This window comes from Gymnodraco acuticeps, unplaced genomic scaffold (genome assembly GCF_902827175.1).
Source record: "Gymnodraco acuticeps unplaced genomic scaffold, fGymAcu1.1, whole genome shotgun sequence".
NCBI lineage: Eukaryota > Metazoa > Chordata > Actinopteri > Perciformes > Bathydraconidae > Gymnodraco > Gymnodraco acuticeps.
In genome coordinates, this window is record NW_022990172.1 from 1,273,031 (window position 1) to 1,293,214 (window position 20,184).

General features: G+C 39.9%; 1 protein-coding gene across 3 annotated transcripts in view; it reads left to right on the top strand.

Moving 5' to 3' along the window:
- The window catches only part of large1 (LARGE xylosyl- and glucuronyltransferase 1), a 76,861-nt gene that overhangs the window by 11,796 nt on the left and 44,881 nt on the right, over positions 1-20,184 (top strand). For 2 of the 3 annotated variants that reach the window (XM_034217665.1, XM_034217666.1), the window contains exons 2-3: positions 5,157-5,343; positions 16,434-16,732. In XM_034217665.1, the coding sequence (XP_034073556.1) occupies positions 5,238-5,343; positions 16,434-16,732 (405 nt within the window). In that variant the 5' untranslated portion in view covers positions 5,157-5,237. Of the gene's footprint in view, positions 1-5,156; positions 5,344-16,433; positions 16,733-20,184 lie in introns of those variants that run through there. The other variant, XM_034217667.1, reaches the window with a different exon arrangement.

Consider the following 20,184-nt stretch of genomic DNA (forward strand, 5'->3'; position numbering starts at 1 on the left):
CTGTCATTTACACAGTACTGGATTTTATAGCAGCACATTTCCTTTTATACAGCCAGTATTTTATTCGAAACGTCCTTAATCCCAAGTGTTTTTGTTCCACATTTTTCCTGATTTATTTGGCAATCAAGGCAAACAGGGCCAGTTATGTGATTGGCTGTCTGCTCATTTAGATCGTAGCTGTCAAGTTTGTTTATGGACGAACTGATTGCCGAGGGGTTTACAGTGCCGAAGATCAACTTTGAATGTAAATGGTGCAAGTCCGTCTAAGGACCTCTGTTGCAGGCCTTTCACTATACTGCAAGTTATGTTGGATGTAAAAAATCTGATCAGTCATTCTAGTCAAACAACCAAGACCCTGAACAAACAATCATTGCAGACATTGGTCTCTGTTGTACACCATTGTACTTCTAGAGAAAGAACCGGAATGTCTGCTATTTGTTAGGCCAATAACAATCATTGATTGTCTTAAGCTTTTTATAATTTTCAGCTTCTTTATCGTATTCATTAGCATTAGGCTAGAGGAGGAGGAGGAGGAGGAGGAGGAGGAGGAGGAGGAGGAGGAGGAGGAGGAGGAGGAGGAGGAGGAGGAGGAGGAGGAGGAGGAGGAGGAGGAGGAGGAGGAGGAGGAGGAGGAGGAGGAGGAGGAGGAGGAGGAGGAGGAGGAGGAGGAGGAGGAGGAGGAGGAGGAGGAGGAGGAGGAGGAGGAGGAGGAGGAGGAGGAGGAGGAGGAGGAGGAGGAGGAGGAGGAGGAGGAGGAGGAGGAGGAGGACTAGGACTAGGACTAGGACTAGGACTGAGACTGACAGATGGTTCATTCAAACCCTCAGGTGTATGTCCATGGATATTATGGAGGTCACGTTGGCGGTTTGTGCAAAAGTAGGTCTGATAGAAAGAGTATGCATGCTATGATATTTACAGATCAGCATCCAGGGACTGATTGATTTGAGGATTATGGGTAGAACGGTATTCATCTGGTTTGGACATATCAGAGTTGTGTATGGAGGGACTGGCAGAGATCAGAAATGACAAAGAAGACAAAGAACAGACTTTGCCCATTACAAAAAGGCAGAACGTCGTGGTTAATATCTTTATTAGAGTACGTATACGATTCTTGAAAATGGTTGAACAAACTGAAACTACTAATGGAAAACAAGTGGTTTGGTTTAAGATATCCACTTATATAGTGTTAGTTGGCAATTGTGGTCATGAATAACATTAATCAACTTGACTGCTGATGAGAAAAGAACAGTGATCCCCAATGACAGTCTAATGCTTTGTTCACGTTATACCCAAGTCCTTGCAAAGTTATGAGTCTACCTTCATTTGACGGACTGTGAACAGTTGTCTTACATCAAGTCTTGTAAACCCCAGAATGGACATTGTATTGTTCTATATTGTTTTCGGTAAAGGGACAGAACCCTAAAAGGACAAGTAAAGCAAAACCTTGACACATAAAACCAAAACTCAATGTGCAGATAAATTGATGAAACAATTGTATTTCTTCCTGTACATACTGAACATTTAGCATGCTTGGTATTTATATGTTTCCATAAAGAAAAGTAGCAGATAAAGGACTGTGGATTTTTGAAGTGTCGAAAACACTGTGTATTTGATTCATCTTGATGTTAGGTACCTTTGTCCAAATCTCTTTTTGAAGTGTTTTATGAAAAAAGAGTCTGCAGATGAAATAAAATCGCCTGTCAGAGCCAGTTATATTTCTAACCTCTGTAAATATAGCATCTGAGCATTTCCTAGCTCCAGTGAAGCGGCTTCCTTAACACAGTGAAATCCAATCAGACTCTCTCAGCACGTTTCCCTATGGCCTTTTTCTACCAATAACCCGCTGCTCCAATAATCATCGCTCATCACTTTTAGTGTCAACACACAGCAATTTGCTATTGAGCTGTGCTGTGGATATAAAATTCAATTTTATATTAACTTATTGTTTGTCCACAAGGGAAGTCTCACCATTGACATCTCTAGCAATGACAATACATCTGAAGCCAGGCTACGATTATCACATTCGTTTTAGTACTGGGCAAGATTAGAAAATATTGGATGTCATGTGAAGCTAAATTCAGTCACAGATTGTAAATGTTTGTGACTTTAAGGAAGGATTGGGGCTTTTATATAAAGCAAGTAAAGTAAATGGTCTTTCATTCATTAAACAGTTTGTGGCATGTCTACAACACTAAGCGTACATAAGCCGATTTAATAAACCGCAACATATAATAACATTGTGCAATAACGTCCTAAATCTAATTCTCATCTGGAGTTGTAACACTAATCCCACACTACAATAATTATCTACTATCTTCTATCAGAAATAAACCAGAATTTACTTTTTTAAACTCATACCTAATACCAAAAAATGGGCCTCTCAATCTGTCAAACCTGGTAATAAGATTAGAAGCTGCCATCAGACGCACCTTAAGAGGCCTCTGGGCTGACTGACTGTGAAGACCACCCTTACTTTTTCATTTATAATATCCCCCAGGGCTGCAAAAAGTAAATCATATCGAGTCCTTTGTCTTTTCCTAACCACTTTCCTTCAACCTCATTGAAACATTTCATGGGGTTAGGGGAAGATGTGAAAGAGACACATCAGGACTGAGAAAAAGTCAACTGGGTGCTAAGAGAATCTAACTGCACTTACTTTGGTTGTTTCCGTGAAGTGCTTTGTCACTTTGAATGTTGCAGCCCGCAAGTTGTCTGTGGAAGCATAGTCTCCTTCCCTTTCATAAAGGATGGTCCAGTGTTTTCCTATGCTTATAAAGATAACAAAGGAAGCGTTTAAAAAATAGATAATTAAATCAGGTCTTATCATTGCTTCAACTTCTTTTGGAACTTACCTTAGCAAAAAAGACCAAAACCAAGGTCTCAGGTATAGCAGCTTTCAGATTTGTCCTGATGTACTTCATTTTTTTTTTTTTTTTTTTTTAGCATATTGTTTATTATATTATAACTTAGTACTTTTTTAACGCATGTAAGATATGCAACACTAAGCTGTCTGTGGCTCTTTCCTGCTGTAACGCTGCAAATGTCCCCTCTGTGGGACTAATAAAGGTATTCTGATTCATGCAAATAGTCCTACTGTACAGTTGTCTCGTTGTCTGTCTTGGTGCTGCTGTTTTAAAGCTGTCACAACTGTTGAAGCTGTGCCACATTTTTAGCAAAGACTCTAATAGCTGATGACAAACGTTTCCTTCAGTCGGCTGCTGCTCCTCAGTCTGAGCTCCTTTTTGCTACATAATGCTTTCTCTCTCTCTTAATCCCTGTATGACTGGATCTACTTAGTGTACACAATGGCATGACACCTCACATGCTAATAAATGGCTTTAGTGTAGCATTTGCAATGTAAATCACAGCATCCAGTGGAGAGCTCATATCAAACGGAGGTCAAAGGCTAAGGAGCTCTGAAATTATTCATAGTCCGGCTATCAAACCAGTGGTTGTCGTACTTGAGAGACTTGTTTAATCTTCTTTAGCCTCACTTAACCCTGTCTCACTCTGAGCTCTTCTCATTGCCCAGGCCACAATATCACTGGAGATTCAGTAAGAGAGATTCAGGAAGAGTGCTGGGAAGAGTGCTGGAAATACATTATACTGCATTCTACTTGGTGGTAATTGGCATCCTGTCTTGTGTTTATGCCACCCTCCAAAGTGTCGCACAGAGGTATTCAGTTTCATCCCTTGGCAGTCTCTGGTGAAGATTAGAAATCGACTGAGGTCAACAGGGTAATTGGACAAATGTGGTTGTAACGGAAAGAGGATTTCGACTAATATCATATAATGAGACCTCTATACTCTCTGCCCTGTATCACACTAGGATTGACACATTAGTCTAGGTAATCAAAGTCAGATTAGTATGTAACTTTTCAAGCAACGTGAATCTATTTAAACAAATCAAATCAAGTTTTATTTATAGCACATTTATAAACTATTTTTGGTCGAGCCAAAGTGCTGTACATATAATAAAAATAGCCTACAGTAGAGACACTTTACAGCAAATACAACAGCACAGATTGTTCAGAATATCAGTATGAGAAAAACGACACCCTCTATCCTTAGACCCTCACATCGTACAAGGAAAAACTTCCGGAGAAAAACCCACAGTTTAGAGGGAAAAAATGGGAGAAACCTCAGGGAGAGCAACAGAGGAGGGATCCCTCTCCCAGGACGGACAGACGTGCAATAGATGCCGTGTGCAAATCGAAGAGATAATACATTTTACAGCATAAGTAGTCCAAATGTTAGGAAATGCATGTGTCTATAATAAGAAGATGAATCTACGAAGATGTCAGCTACAATCCTGTGGGAGCCTTCAGGGAGGCAGCAAGACGAAACAAGGGTTGAACTTCTTCGGGCTTGCGGTTGTATATGTTTCAGTGTCTAGTTTAAATTATATATGAATGGATCCACCATTTGGCGATGTCTATCCCTAATTTGTCTTGTCTAATTAGATGTACCAGTGGTTATCTAATTTCAACCCAAACCTTTAAAGGTGCAGATCCACAATTGGTGAAGTTAATACAGAAAGAAACACAATGACCCGTGTAAACCAAAATGGAATGCTTTTATAAAGACATTGTTAGTCCCTTGCGAGTAAAATTACATTATGTTAATGAATTCCTCGCTCCAATGATGTGATACCTGCATAACTCATTTTTCAAACTAGTCCCTGGGTATTTTCATTATAAGTAGCAAACTGGTGTCAAGACATTCTTTGGAACTTGAGATAAGATACTGGTTTGTATGCCAACTACATAGCTTGGTCTGTGTTTGTACATTGTCATTATGATGCAACCCAACCAAATATGGTGCCCCAATCGTTATGTGTTCCAGACCTACCATTTCAAAATTGGTGAAATACAAACAATTAGATGGTTGAAAACGCCTTTTCCGTATTCTGTAAATTGTAAAATGTTTCCATTAAATACACATTATTTATTTTTTATTTGTTCCATTTCAGACCGAGAATGAATAATAGTTAATGATACAAATAATCATAGATAAAACATTTTAAATGTGATTGTTTGCACAAGAGGTTCTGATGTATTTTCTTTTGGATACAGCAGAAGTCATGTGCTCAGCTGTAGTTCTGTTTGTACAGAATGTCAAATGAATGTTTTTTTCCTTCTCTCTTCTTTCCCCAGTGCCATGAATCAGCCTGGACAACAGCTGCTCCCCACATAGAGGTCACTTCACCTCTCTTTCCATTTGCTTTGGTCTAGAGGATGCTGGGAATGTGTCGTGGGCGCAGGAAGTTCCTGGCGGCTTCTCTTGCCTTGTTCTTCATCCCAGCACTCACCTGGCTTTACCTGTCAGTCGGGAGCTTTCAAGGTAAGCACACATCTCCACGAAGAAACTCACAATGAAGTAAGGGAAACTCTGCAGTGAGACGGTCATTATAGCAAGAAGAACCCCGACAGGTTGAGGTGGAACCCAACGCCAAGCTGAATGATCGGTCGGCTAGCTCTCCGTGTCCGTCATTCTCTTTCCTTCTCTTGTACTTTATTCTTGTTTTTGTTCCCTTTTTCTTTTCTTTACTGTGGACACTTAAACCATCAGAAATCTATACTTTTCTTCTTTCCACAAATATATAAATTATAATGCCATGATGGTGTTTTCTGAAGAAAGAAAATAAGTGGGTTTTTTTTTTGTTGCTGTAAAATGATTGGACTTCTTTCTGCATATTAAATTGTCGTCCACCATGACTTTATTCAATTAAAAAATAACACCTTAGTAAATCTCCAGAATTTAAACCAATTCCACAAAGAAAGAATAGACTATTGGAATTATAAATAAATATGTGGAATTAATTAACATCATAACTGTTTTTGCCCCTTTTCACCGTGCCTGATTATCAAACAAAAGGATTTGTCCTAGAATGTCTGAAGAAACAAATTTCCTGTGGACAAAGTCACCCTTCCCTCCTTTTCATTTTCTGGAGGTGCTATATTAATGAATTACTGAGGCCTATCCAAACTTGATTACTTCCTGCAGACGATAAAGTCCAGGAGTTCTTGGAGCCATTTTAATGACTTTGACTCGCAGGATTGAAACGCTGCAGCAGTGCCATTATTAATTATGATTAAATTGACAATTTTGACTTGGGGTCACAGTCACTGGAGACTCTGAGTGTGAATAGGCTCCAATAATACAATAGCCACCAAAGTCTGCAAAGTAATTATTCGATTTGGCAGTCAATTCCTGGCGTTGGGGAGTCATTTCTAAGAGTGTGATAAGTTGTGAAAGGCCCACGCTGCAGGGAGCGTCAGCTGGAGGTGAGCGCTGAATGTGTTGGACAGGAACAATGTGCTCTCCCTGCCTTGGACTCCCTTTGACACTTCGCACTCTCCATCTCTAACCTCTTTTTCGTCGCTCTGTCTCCATTTTCTCTGTTTTTCTTTCTCCTCTCTGTTGTGTTTGTATGTCTGACAGAGTGAGAGAGATGGCGAGTCTCAAGGGTCCTCTGTGCTGTGTCTGAATGAGCTAATACAAAAAAGCAAACCTGCAGACAGAATAAGCTGTTATCGACACAGAAATACACCTTAAGGCTTTAAAGTATGTGGGCACTGTTGTCCACATACAGGACCATTTTCTAAGGGCTGAGTATGACTGCTATACGTCTGTCTTTTATACATGCAGTGTTGAAATATTGACTGCGTATATTTCACGCCTGTCATTCAGAAGGCAACAATACGTGCAATTGGACCACACTGATGAAACTCTGAGCTGCTGCATTATCATCTTCACGTGAGGCATGTCCATCGGTGTGCTTACTGTGGCACAGGGAATTGTTCGCTCCTTGTAACGTCACATGATTGGACTAAATCCAAAGTTGCAAAAAACTAGAGAACGACCCGCAAATCCATCTTCCTGGCTCTGATGAATGGAACCATTGTGTTTATCTGTAAGAAAGCTGTCGAATACACACTAAATATCTCTAGAGATAAACATACTAAAGATATGACGCAGCATTCTTGCCTTCCTATTCCTGCATGTTTTGCAAGGGCGCCTTTGTTGCATTATGTACTTGACGCCACGGTGTCAAACATTGAAAATCCCCGATCCATAAGGTATAGCAGTAGAGTAGAAGAGCACAAAAAATGTACTCAATGTAAACATTTGACCAGCCTAAGTCTAATGACCTCAAAAGCCACCATACTGTGACACACTGAAAAAACTGAAACGTTGACCTTAATTAAATGTATTATGTCTTCACATAACTGTATTGTGTTGAAAGCAATAATAATAAGTTGAACCTAATATTTGTATTCAAACTTAATATTATTACTTTTAACTAACCTAATACAGTAACATAATACATTTAATTAAAGTCAAGGTTTCAGTGTTTTCAGTGCACACAGTGATGACCTCAAACCTCTACTCAACTAGGTTTTTTAATTCAGCCTCTTCACATGCCGACCCACATGCCAAAAAAATTACTTTTCATCCTCCCCCTTGAATATCATAAATGTAAGCAATGTTGTGAAAAACATATGTATTCAGCTGAGGGCTTAAACCTTGTCAGTTTCTCAAATGAAAAAAGCGTTATCCATGCTTTCATCTCATCATGTCTGGATTATTGTTAGGCTTGTTGAGGTTTTTTCTCTGCTGTGAGCTCCCAATCGAAATACTTGTTAACTTTAAAATGGCTTCCCTTAGGTTACAATGAACAAATGCTATGACCCTGAGGATTTTTTCAATCCCCTCAAATCTTCTTTAAAACATTGCCTTGCCTCTTAATGACCACTTTTGGGCAGACAGCCAAACAAGCACAAGTACAATAACAAGTATGAATTTATTTTGTATATGTTGGAAAACAAATTACACCCCAACAAAACTCATTAATGGACCGCATATTTTTGGTAATGGGGTCCGGGATATGCGGCATGTATTATAATACTTTTATTGAAATTAACCGCTTTTTCCCAAAGTCCAGTTTGCATATATTCTCTCCTTGCCCTGAACCACATTGTCTGCTTATTATTTAATTACTTTGACCTTCCTGCCAAATGAATTTAAGTTCTCCTCAAGGCGTAGTGAAACTTGTGGGTTCTGCTTTCATAAATGGACAATAGTCTTCCATATTCATAAGAAAAGAGATGTGGGAGTTTGGTTTATGGAGAACATTTATTTTGGTAGCTCAGAAGTGGAAATGTATGTCCTTGTGTCCTCAGCATGACTTATATAGACTACACATCAATATCTTGAAAACAGAGACGTATTCCTCCAACAAATCAAACAAATAATATGTGACTGGTGTAGTGGACATTTTTATTATATCCTTATATGCTTAAACCAAATTCTTCTCAACACATTGTAAAACACCTATATCATTTCCTGAGATGTGCTGTTTTCTTCTTATACTCCACTGTGGGTTTATTCCCAAGCACTTCAAGGCCACACTTCAAGGCCACAGAGCTGATTTGGCTACTAGGTTGAGACTCACACAAAGTCACACAAGAACTTCCCTTGTGAGAACCGTTATACTATCTACAGCTCAAGGACAGGTGTCTAATAACAATATGACCGTGTGAAGACAGATTTCTGAACTTCCCACTCTTTCTTGTATATAAGCTTTGCTATTTTTTTATATCTGCGCACACTCACGCAGACTATTCTATACTCTGTGAGACCTGTGTCTATTTTATTGTATCTTATGTATTTGAAGCTTCAAATAAATAACCAGAAAGACAACTCTGTCTGATTCACCATTTATTTGTTTTTGATCACTCTGACTTGTACTCTCCACAGTGTTGGGTCTCAAATGTCCATAACACTGGTTTATAAAGTTGGAGCCATTTGGCAAATTTGTCCACCAACTAAAAAAACAGAAATGACTAGGGGTGCGCAAAAAAATCGCAAAAAATCGCGATTCTATCTCTGCCGATTCAGAATCGATTCAGAAATTCCAAGAATCGTTTCATATTTTTCAGTCTTGCCGCAACGCTGGTTTCCATTTTTTCTACGTCGTGAGCTCCGTAATGTCCAGCTAACATGGCACTTCGACTGGCAGCATCCAGGGAAACACACCAGGAAATCCTCTTTACTCTGTCCGCTCTTCATGCCTCACAGGGCGGACTCGTGAGCTCCGTAATGTAGGGTTGCTCAATTAATCGCAATTACAATGATGGCTTCCAACGATTAGGAAAACAACGTAATCTAAATAAAACGATTTTTTTTTTTTATTTTTTTTTTTTTAATGAATTTTTTTTATAGGTTTTTCTGTTGAATTATCAGGGTAATCAACTGTTAAAAACATGCTGTTCAACATTTTTTTCGTTTTTAATAATCGTGATATCAATTATTGACCCAAATAATCGAGATTATGATGTTTGCCATAATCGAGCAGCCCTACCGTAATGTCCCGCTATCATGGCACTTCCACTTTATGCAGCAACCAGGAAATGACACCAGGAAATCCTCTTCACTCTCTCCGGACTCCTGAGCTATTTTGAATCTCGAATCGAATCGTGACCCCAAGAAATCGAATCGAATCGTGAGATTTCCTGAATCGTGCACCCCTAGAGATGACCATAACAATCCATTTTAACAAGTATGGAGTCTTGATTGGTCATCACCAAGTAAGAAATAGCTAAACGAGTTGAGAAGAAAAAAGTAAAAAGATGATGTCCTATACATTTATATTGCAACAAGAAGAATATTTGTTCCAGCTCTCTTCAGTTGTCTTGTTTCTATTTCAGTCACTTTCTAATTGCATCAGCTCTCCTACTTGTCCCAGTTCTCCCCATAATTTAATCACCATCTTTGAAGGTGTAGCACACTCCACAACTGTAATTTGAGTCGTGCAGAACATGACAGTTCCAGGCCTCTGCAACTTGCTTTAACTCTTATCAGCAGGCTCAGAGAATACCTACAGCCTTACGTTTTTTAATTCAAACCTCAGTGGTGGTGTGAGCGAAAGGATGCCAATTATTACGTAATAATATCAATTGGTATGTACCGCCTCTGCCTTGTTAAATGGGGAGAGAGGTAGAGCTTTTCAGAGGTCTAATAAGGGTCTCTTTTCGTATTCAGGTAAGTGTTCCATGACTCTGTTTTTTTGTTCAGGTCCAAGGAGCACCTGCAGGGGTCTAGCAAACATCAAGCATTGCGAATAATAACACAGGTACCCAAGCTTTTTTGCCTGTTGCCAAAAATCACATCAGAAACTTGGTTCACTTCCTATTGTTGATTTCGACAACACCTTTTGTCCATTGGGAGTTACGGTTACCTGGTTAAGGGTGTTGGAAGTCTAAATACTCAAGATGGCCTTAAGAACTGATTGTCCTTTTTACTTGTACCACATTTGAAAACACAATGTTTCTTAGGAGTTCATTAAATACTATTAATCGTCTGTTTTACCTGTAGTCCATTTAAACAAGAGATTTTCAACAATGTCCAAATGCAATGGAGATATTTCTACCCGTAAAATCCTTTTAGACTAAACAATCAAGCTAAAATCAATGTATACAACCCTAGCATCCACATCTATGGCGTGGCAGTACAGTAAACTAAAAGTTGAATGAGTGTGTACTTAATACATTGTGTCATGGTGTTATATAGCGTAAATAAATAATGCGGGTGTGGGTGCCAAACCTGTTAGCAGCTGTCATGCAGACCACCATCCATCTCGCCATCTAACCGTCCCACAGCATTCAAGGTCACTGACCCAGACACTCCATCAGTTTTTATTTCTGTGCCGTGGTGAGTCGCTGCATGATACCAGCCAGATCATACCATCACTGTCAATGCCAGGACTAGATAGCTGACACAATCAATCTACCTTGACACACGATGGACAGCAGTAGCTCAGCCTGTAGGAACTTACCAATACCAAAAGTGTATGTTCTGGTAGCTGGAGACCGGCCAGTTCCCTTTCTGGGCAATGCAGAGATGTCCTTGAGCAAGGAATATAATATGTACATGGGGACTAATGTCCATTGGTCTTGTTTGCTTGTGTGTATTTTTACTCTATAACTTCTAACAGAGTAAGATAACTTTATGTCTTGTTCTTCACACACTTCCTGTTGGGTACACACACACCGAATCAAAATCAGAATCCCTTTATTCGTCCCACAGATATTTACATTTGTTACAGCAGAAAAGAGCCAAAGACAGCTTAATGTTAACTAAGAAGCATGTATAAAAATGTACACAATTCACAAAATACACATCCTGTAACAGTTCTGAAGATGGTGTGTGTGTGTGTGTGTGTGTGTGTGTGTGTGTGTGTGTGTGTGTGTGTGTGTGTGTGTGTGTGTGTGTGTGTGTGTGTGGTGTGTGTGTGTGTGTGGTGTGTGTGTGGTGTGTGTGTGTGTGTGTGTGTGTGTTGTGTGTGTGTGTGTGTGTGTGTGTGTGTGTGTGTGTGTGTGTGTGTGTGTGTGTGTGTGTGTGTGTGGTGTGTGTGTGTGTGGTCTGACCACTGCAGGATGGAAGGACCTGCTGTATCTCTCCGTGAGACATCAGCAAGGTTGCTGTTGTTAGGCAGATCAAACCCTTTATTAGGTTGGTTGGTTAATATATAATGGTACTTGACTCGTGTAGATAACACATGCTTTGACAATAAGCTTTATGAAATGTTAATTTCGTTGTTTTTTTTGTCTGACCAGTCAAGAGACACAGGTTAAAACCAATCCCCGATTTTAAAGAAGGTTGTCTTAACTGTTTGAAAACCAACGTCCTGCTTCAATTTTGCCCTGTAGTTGCCCACACAACCCTATAAATTACTCTATTCTCCACATAAGGTTCCCTACAGAAACCTTTGAGGAAACGTTATATACCTGTTCTCCAGCAGCAGCAGATTGTATCTTCAAATATATTTTTTGTGAGCCTACAGATGTCTCCTAACTGCTCAGAGGGATAAAATGTTGGCCCGGGGCATAACTAATGTTTAAATCCAATATGTTTGCAGAGTGTGTCGCATTGTCCTGACTTAACATTGAGCCTCAACAACAGGTTATCATTCTGGGCAGACAGTTAACATTTATATGGTCATAAACATACCTCAGAAGATACAACCTGCGGCAGGATAACATTATAATGTAATGCTCAGTTTACATTTATTGCAATGGGTCGTTATGGTTTTTATTTTACATTCGAATTAAGACTAAAAGTAGGCAAATAAACAAAGTCCTTAAAGGTTTACAGAAATTATAATTTTCCTACATCAAAATATATTTTATTTATGCTTGAGTTTGAGTTTTCCTTTTAAAAAAGTTGTAAGCTTAGCAAGCATTATTAACCTGGTCTGTTTTAATACAAATACACTGCATAAATGTTTTTCATGGAGACTTTTGTTTGCATGTAGGCGATGAGCTTAACAACAAATACCTGAAAGCCAGATTAATTTGGCTGCATTAAAGACCCGGTCCATCTGCTGCCATATGCAATCTCTGCGCAGCACAAACAAATGGCCAGTTCAGTGGGATTAAGTCCACCAAATCCTCTTTGCAAATTAACGACAGTTTGGACAAAATGGAGCCCAGAAGGTGCTTTGGTTCTGTGGGAGAGGGCTTAGTAACCCTCCATGGTTGAAAGGACCCATTCTGACTGCCTTAATATAAAATGACCACAAGGGACAAAAATGTGAAGGAAATCAATCAGTCAATTCATTAAAACACATTGTTAAAGAACACCGAGCTGAGACCAAAGAGAACATTACTTTAATTAATTCCAGCCATCTTTTCATTTAATGAAAGAGTTGCAAATGTGTTGGAATTTATTGGTATATTCTCTGTAGGCCTTCTCAGTACAGGGATGTTTATCTGCCTGTGTTGAACTGGGACCAGGACATCTCCCAGTTGGGGGAACGCAACTGGTTGTTGACACAGATGACAGATGGTATCATCCTGGAAAGCCATCTATTACCCAACACCGATCAATACATGTAATGCGAGCTCTAATGCCTCTGGTCTCCTGCCATACTGTAATATGTGGAGTTTTCCAAGGCTGTCTGTGTTCCCCAGTGAGATTGTGGAGGAGAACCCATTGTATTATTTAATGATCTTCAACCAAGGCCTCCCCCAACCCTCTGGGAGCTGAAGTTTCCAATAGAGCTTCATCTTCTCTCGAAAGATTCATCCCTCTGCCTCTCTTCGAAGACGCAGGGCTGCTTGTTCACATTTGAAGCAGTCAGAGAAGAGCAGAGGAATATTGCTACTGACTTGGATTAGATAGGCAGAGTGCAAAATTATCTGCTGTTCTGACAGCTCTGATGGAGAGATATGTGTGTCCTCCCAAACGTGAGATATATCATCACTTTGATCCTAAAATGTAAAGCCCCATACGCCCTATGGGGGATATTATAATGATAGAGAAACCCAAAGAAAATCAGAGTTTAACAATGAAAAACAGCTGCTTCTTAAGGAAGAGTTCTGTTTGAAGATACAGTAGCATTGTACGCTAATTATTGCTGTACCTTGTGCAATGATAAAAAAAGAGAATTCTATGTCTTCTAGTTCTTTTGACAGTATGCTAGTCCAATGAAGATGTATAACATATCATTTTAACTTTGAAATAAATCTTAAGCTATTTACTAGGGCCGGGACTCGATTAAAAAAATTAATCTAATTAATTAGAGGCTTTGTGATTAATTAATCGAAATTAATCGCATTTTTAATAACATATAAATATTTGACCTAAGAACAGTGAGATTTTAGACATGGATTTTAGTATACCATTAGGCGCATTCACACCGCAGTACTTTTCCCACAAAGGTTCATGAGAACTTAGTTCATGAGAACTCTTTGAACCTGGGGGTGGATTAGGCAAATGAAGCCGCTGACGTCACTTCTTCTTCTTCTGCTTTGGGTTTACTGGCAGGCCGCAAACCACTTCACGGCGTATACTGCCGCCCAAAGTCCCCGGCCGGAAGTCCCCGGAGTTGGGGACTGGCTTCAGTAGAAGCTGCTGGGAGTCCCAGCAGCCTTCCGAGTAAATCGCCAGAACGCCGACACCTCCTCATCTCCACCGCTCCTATGTTTTATTTTGTGTTGCCATAAGTTAGTCTCTCTGCGTTTCTGCGCTGGGATAATGCTAATGCTAATAATGCTAATGCCAGGATAATAAAATGGCGGCTTCACAACACTTTTTGGGAGTTTTACGGGGCGTGGTTTGCAATCCGCCCAGCCAATCAGAAATATAGCTCTTTTCTCACAAGAGAGCCGTACGAAAGTCCCTGCTCTCTAGCAGCTCTCTGCTCTCTAGCAGGGACTTTCGTGGGGGTAAAAAGGTTCTCATGAACTAATTTTAGTACCTGCTCTTTTTGGTGTGAACGCGATAAAAGAGGCTAACGTCCACGCTAGCTTCCACGCTAGCTGCTATATGTTTTGCATTGAGGTGATACTTGAGGCTTGATGTGCTGCAGTGATATGCGAATTCCTTTTTGCATAATTTGCACACAACCGTGCTCTTATCGACGCTTCCATCCGTCCGTTTTTTAAAACAACATTTCCCACTGTTGTTCACTGTGGTTTGTTGTTGTCTGAAGTCATGAACGTTAGTTGGTGCTCCAGTATAATCGGTACGCCTGAAACTCATCCAGTGAGAAACGTTCCGCGGTGCAAAAATAAGTGCGATTAAAATGCGTTAATTTTTTTAACGCGTTAATTTTTGTGTAATTAATTAATCTTAATTAACGCGTTAAAGTCCCGGCCCTACTATTTACATTTAGTTGTGTTATCCGTCAGTCCCTGGGATAGAGTTGTATTTTTCCCAGCTTGTATTTTCAAGGCACTCATCGTACCCCAAATAACTGAAAAAGTGAGTCTTCCATTATATGTCCCCTTTAAGTAAAAGACAGGGGTCTACAACATGAATGTGTTGCTTTAAAGTACAATCATAATCTAGATAAGCATTCGAGGTTTATAGTTGCCTATCCACAAGAGTTCAATGGGTCTTACAATAATTATTCATGAAGCGGGATAATCTGAGCTGACACCCCTGATGTTGGTATCTACATTTAATGATAATGTAAGAGGAGATAAAAAGAGCATTTAAAGTCACGGGATAAGGATCCTGATTTAAAAACCTGAAAGTGCATTGAAGAATTTATAAATACTAAAGGAAAACATGCTGTTGGTTGCAGACAACAAACCAGCTTTACGTCCCAATTCCGAATAACTACCATGCTAGTTAATATGCTAGAAAAGAGATATAGCATGTCTTGATACAAAGTGTGTGAAATGAAGTATGGGAAAAATACCAGGATGTCCTTCTGCATCCTGTCGCGCACTGCAGTATGGGAGCCGACATACTGTTATGGCTATTGACCTGCAATCCCTACATAGGTACGATGTAATGACTAAGTAGTCCAGATTGTATAGCCACTGCATGAAACGGTTCATTCTCTGCACGGAAGCTGCAGTACATACTAAAAGCAAGGAGTGTGTATGTTATTTGGAACGCAGCCCAGGTGTAATAAAAAATAAATGTAGGTATAAACCGTAAAGAGTTAAGGTGATAAATCACCAGAAACGACAGGCAGTCAACACATGTGCCGAGTCAGCACTTAATGTAGTATTTGATGTGCTTTATGGTTGATTGCTTTACTTTGTCGCTTGTTTACAGGAAATCTAATTCAACTGTTAAATGAAAAATGAATACAGCGAAACGATAAATAATTGTTTGATTTTACAGACGTTGTTATAAGTGTCAGGTTGTGTTGGGGTTATTTCCATCACCAGAGGTGGGAAGTAGTGGAGTACAAATGCTTTGTTACTGTACTTAAGTACATTTTTCTGGTATCAGTACTTTACTCCACTAACTTTTTCTGACGACTTTTTACTTTTACTTCTTACATTTTTAACACAAATACCTGTACTTTCTACTTCTTATATTTCTAAAACAGGTTTGTTACTTTAGTTTTAATCTGTGTTTTGTGGCATGATCATTATTATTTAGAGTCATTGCGTGCCTATTGATTTGAACACGATCCGTGTATCCATCACTTCCTGGTCTTCTCTAAAGAAGAGGGACCAATGAAAACGTTGCCGTTGTTCAGCATGGAAACATTCATTAGCTAACAATGACATTATTGTTCTATTAATATAAAGGGAGGTCAGTTAAAGTTGCTCTTTAAAACAGCTGGTAGTTATGGGTACTTTTTACTTAAGTATATTTCGAAGCCCAAACTTCTTTACTTTTACTTGAGCAAAGAAGTTTAGTCAGTACTTCTACTTTTACCAGAGTATTTTTAACCACGAATATCTGTACTTCTACTTGAGTAAAGGATGTGTGTACTTTTGCCATCTCTGTCCATCGCTGGATGTGTTATATCACTTGTAAAAAGATCAGATTCACCACATTTTCGTTTGTAATGTGTATTTCATTTGTTGAATTTCCAGGAAAAAAACCGACACCAAGACCTTTCACATCTTGCATTATGTTTCCCTATCTCTTACACATTGTTTTTTGCCCCACAGTGAAGCCCCTCCCTTTGTCTCCATTGGAAGCCCAATCATCGACGACGGTGGGCGGAGCCGTTGATCGGCATGCCTTAGAGCTGCGTGTCCGTGCCGTGGAGGAGGAGAATCGGGCGCTGCGCCGGGAGCTCAGCCGCCCCCCCAGGAGCCCGTCTGCACGCCTCCAGAACGCTGGTCACCGTGGCAACCAGAGCAGAACCCATTCAGAGGAGGGCACCGGCGAAAATGAGGGGCAGAAAGCTGGTACAGCGGGAAACAACTCCGACTGTGTGCAGCAGCCAGTGGTGGATAAGTGCGAGGTGAGATATGTTTAAAGGTCACCTATTCTGCAAAATCTACTTTTTCATGTATTTTCTACATAAACATGTGTCCCCTCTGTGTAAAGAGACTCTGAACATTTCAGGAAAAAATATTCTCACTTTTTGTCCTGATCCATTTATATAAAAACCTGTCTGAAAATTAGATTTTGGCCACTTTATGATGTCATAACAATGTGTTGGCTTGTGTAACCATTAGCCAACAACCAACCAAGGTAACCCCCCCCCCCCCCCACCTTATCACCTGAATCTCCTCCTAGAGCACCATTGTGTTTTTTTAACCAAATACCTCTCAGAGGGGCGTGGGGAGTGGCTCCTTATTTTCATCTAAAGTAACAGACAGAGAATCAGCACTTTTGAAACAGGGCTGAAACAGAGGGGATTATGGGATGCTACAATGCATGATTTGTTTGGTATTTGGAGCCAAACACTTCAGAGACATGTTTTGTATATCTGAGACCTATAATATCTTGATGAAAAACAGTATAATAGGGGACCTTTAATGTACATTTGTTATAGAAGATTTTAGAACATTAAATCCCATTGCTAACACACCACTCGTAACCTTTTTGTTCAGCAATGCAATATGACCTTGAAGATGTTTTCCAGGAACCAGAGTACCATTAGCACATTGGCATATTATATCTAGGCTTTAGCCTCCTATTACCCTAATCCTCAGCAGTGATGGCTCTCTGTTGGGATATGGCTCGCTGTCAGGAGGCTGGATGATGTGAGCGCTTTAACACAGCCATGCTCTGATCCCTGCAGTGATAGTGCCTCACACCAACTCAGCACATCGCCTCTCAGCTCAGTAGGTGTTTGTCTGGATGAATAGAAAAGCCTACACTTGCAGGTAGGAAGGTGTTATGGTACATCTTCAGGATATTGGCTCAGGACTATGAAGCTCATGGGTTTACACAGTACGTTTCAGAATTACCTTTAAAAGAAAGTGTAATCAGTTCATCCCTAAATACTGTTAAAAAGGTACTATTATGCTTTTATTAGTGTGTTATATCATTTTTGGTGCATGCAAATGGTCTGCAAAGGCTAAAATCTAGAGTTTCTTTACTTCTGCAACATGATGACATCACTATGTATCAGTTGCACTTCTATCACATTCCAATCATCAATTCCACATCACAAAATACAAATATGAACCTGGAAATGAGCATTATATGTCCTCTTTAACATTCTATCAATTCATGTTCAAGCACTATTAATACAATTAAAATGCCCTGTTTTAAGTTGCTTATTTTTCCATATTGTTCCTTACACACAAGCAAAGAAAACGTTCTATTGTATGAGATACGGGGTTGTATTCGGCCTGCTTGTAACATCTGAATGACTTGTTGAATTACCTGGTTTCACAGTTGGTAGACCATGAATCAAAATATATGTACACAAGCACTGCAAAAGTGAGATGCGTCCCCTATGTAGTTACAAGTTTAAAGGTGCAGTATGTATGAATTCCAAAAATTAAGTGAATAACTTAAACTAAATCCATGATTCCAGGAAACTGAACTAAATACATTTGGTAAAGGAATGACAGTTCAAACCAAACATGTACTAAATATATTAAGTTGCACTCTACACATTAGTGGAAAGAGACTTTAAAAATGTCATATTACATTTATATAATCCAGTATTTCTGAATAATGAGAATGCAGTGAAAATACCAGGAGGTTTGGAGCTGACAGTCTCTCTGCTGCAGTTCTGCTGTGTAGCGGTCGGAGAGAGGATATGCCCTCAGTTGTTTTTCTTATCACCACCTTCTACTTTCCTCCCACACCAGCTGTCACTCACTCTCAGTCCTCTGCTGCAGCCACGCACTGTTCAAGGCCGGCACACTGCAGGGAGAGCAGAATGCCGTCAGGGTGAAAAGGACAGAAAAAGAGAGGGCAGTCTGACTGTAGCACCCCTCCAGCAGTGCTCGAACATGACCATCGTTTGGAGGGTTAGAGCGGGTTAGCCCAGCTGCCCTCGCCCCCGCAGGGTGATAACTGCAGAAGGTCTGAGAGTGGAGAGGAAGTGCACATGGAGTTCAGACATCTTGTTTAAGTGAGAGCTAAAACTGAAGCTATAATCCAGGGCCGTGAGGGAGAGGTCCAGGGCAATAACAAGATTATCTAACAAATACACAGTGTTTTTTCTTCTCTGTGCAGAATGAATTTCACTTTAATTGTTTCACTTAAAGGTCCCCTATTATACTGTTTTTCATCAATATATTATAGGTCTCTGATATATACAAAACATGTCAATTAATTTTTTTTCTCTAAATACCAAACAGATCATTGCAGCATCCCATAATCCCCTCTGTTTCAGCCCTGTTTCCAAAGTGCTGATTCTCTGTCTGTTACTTTAGATGAAAATAAGGAGCCACTCCCCACGCCCCTCTGAGAGAGATTTGGTTAAAAAGAACACAATGGTGCTCTAGGAGGAGATTCAGGTGATAAGGTGGGGGGGGGGGGTTGGGGTTACCTTGGTTGATTATTGGCTAATGGTTACTAGGGGTGTAACGGTTCACAGAAGTCACGGTTTGGTTCGTACCTCGGTTTGGGGGTCACGGTTCGGTACAACAAGAAAAAGCAAAACAAAGACCCAAATGCATAATTCCAGGTTTGTTATTTATGTTTGAACAGTAGTGCAAGTTTCAGTTTAAAAATAAGGAACTCTGACATTTTGAATAATTAACTGTATTAAACAGTTAAAAACAAACCACAAACAGTACCACACACTCAGATGGCTATATTATCTATAATGGCTGATGTCAAACAAAAAGGTTTCATCAAGCTGTAAAACTAAAAAGAATGTCTTGAAAATATTACCTCATAAATAATAAGAAAGTGTTTCAAGAGCGCATAGCCGTTGAAAAACATATGCCAAAAGCTTTGGTTATTTATTTTGGTCTCTCGGCTTTCATGTCTATTGGTTTATTAAAAACAGCGGGGATAAGCTGCTGAACTGCTGTTGTCTTTTGCCGGGCTCCGGTGATCTGGGTGATGCCTTCTGATATGATTTAGCATGTTTGGCGTGTGTTTCCATTAGCATACGGCACCGCTATCGAACAACGCCGACACACCGTCCTCGTCCGATCCACCACTCGCACCTCCATCGTTATTGTAGTCCACAGGGAACCCGACATGTTCCCACACAGCTGATTTAAAAGAAGCAGGTGGGTTCTAGCTCCTGTGTGTTATCTGAAATCGCCAAACTAACTTTTCTTCTTCTTGTATTTTGTTCGTTTTGTTGTTGTGTTTCTTCTTGTTCTTCATTTGTTGTTTAAAACCTCTTAAGCCCCACGGACCCGTATCCGGGGCCGAAATCGCGTCATTTGAAGGAAACGGCGTCTAAGGAACCTTCATATTTAATAAACTATGAATGTTTTATATCCATATAACGGAAACAAACTAATTTAACTGATCTTTTTCATTTTT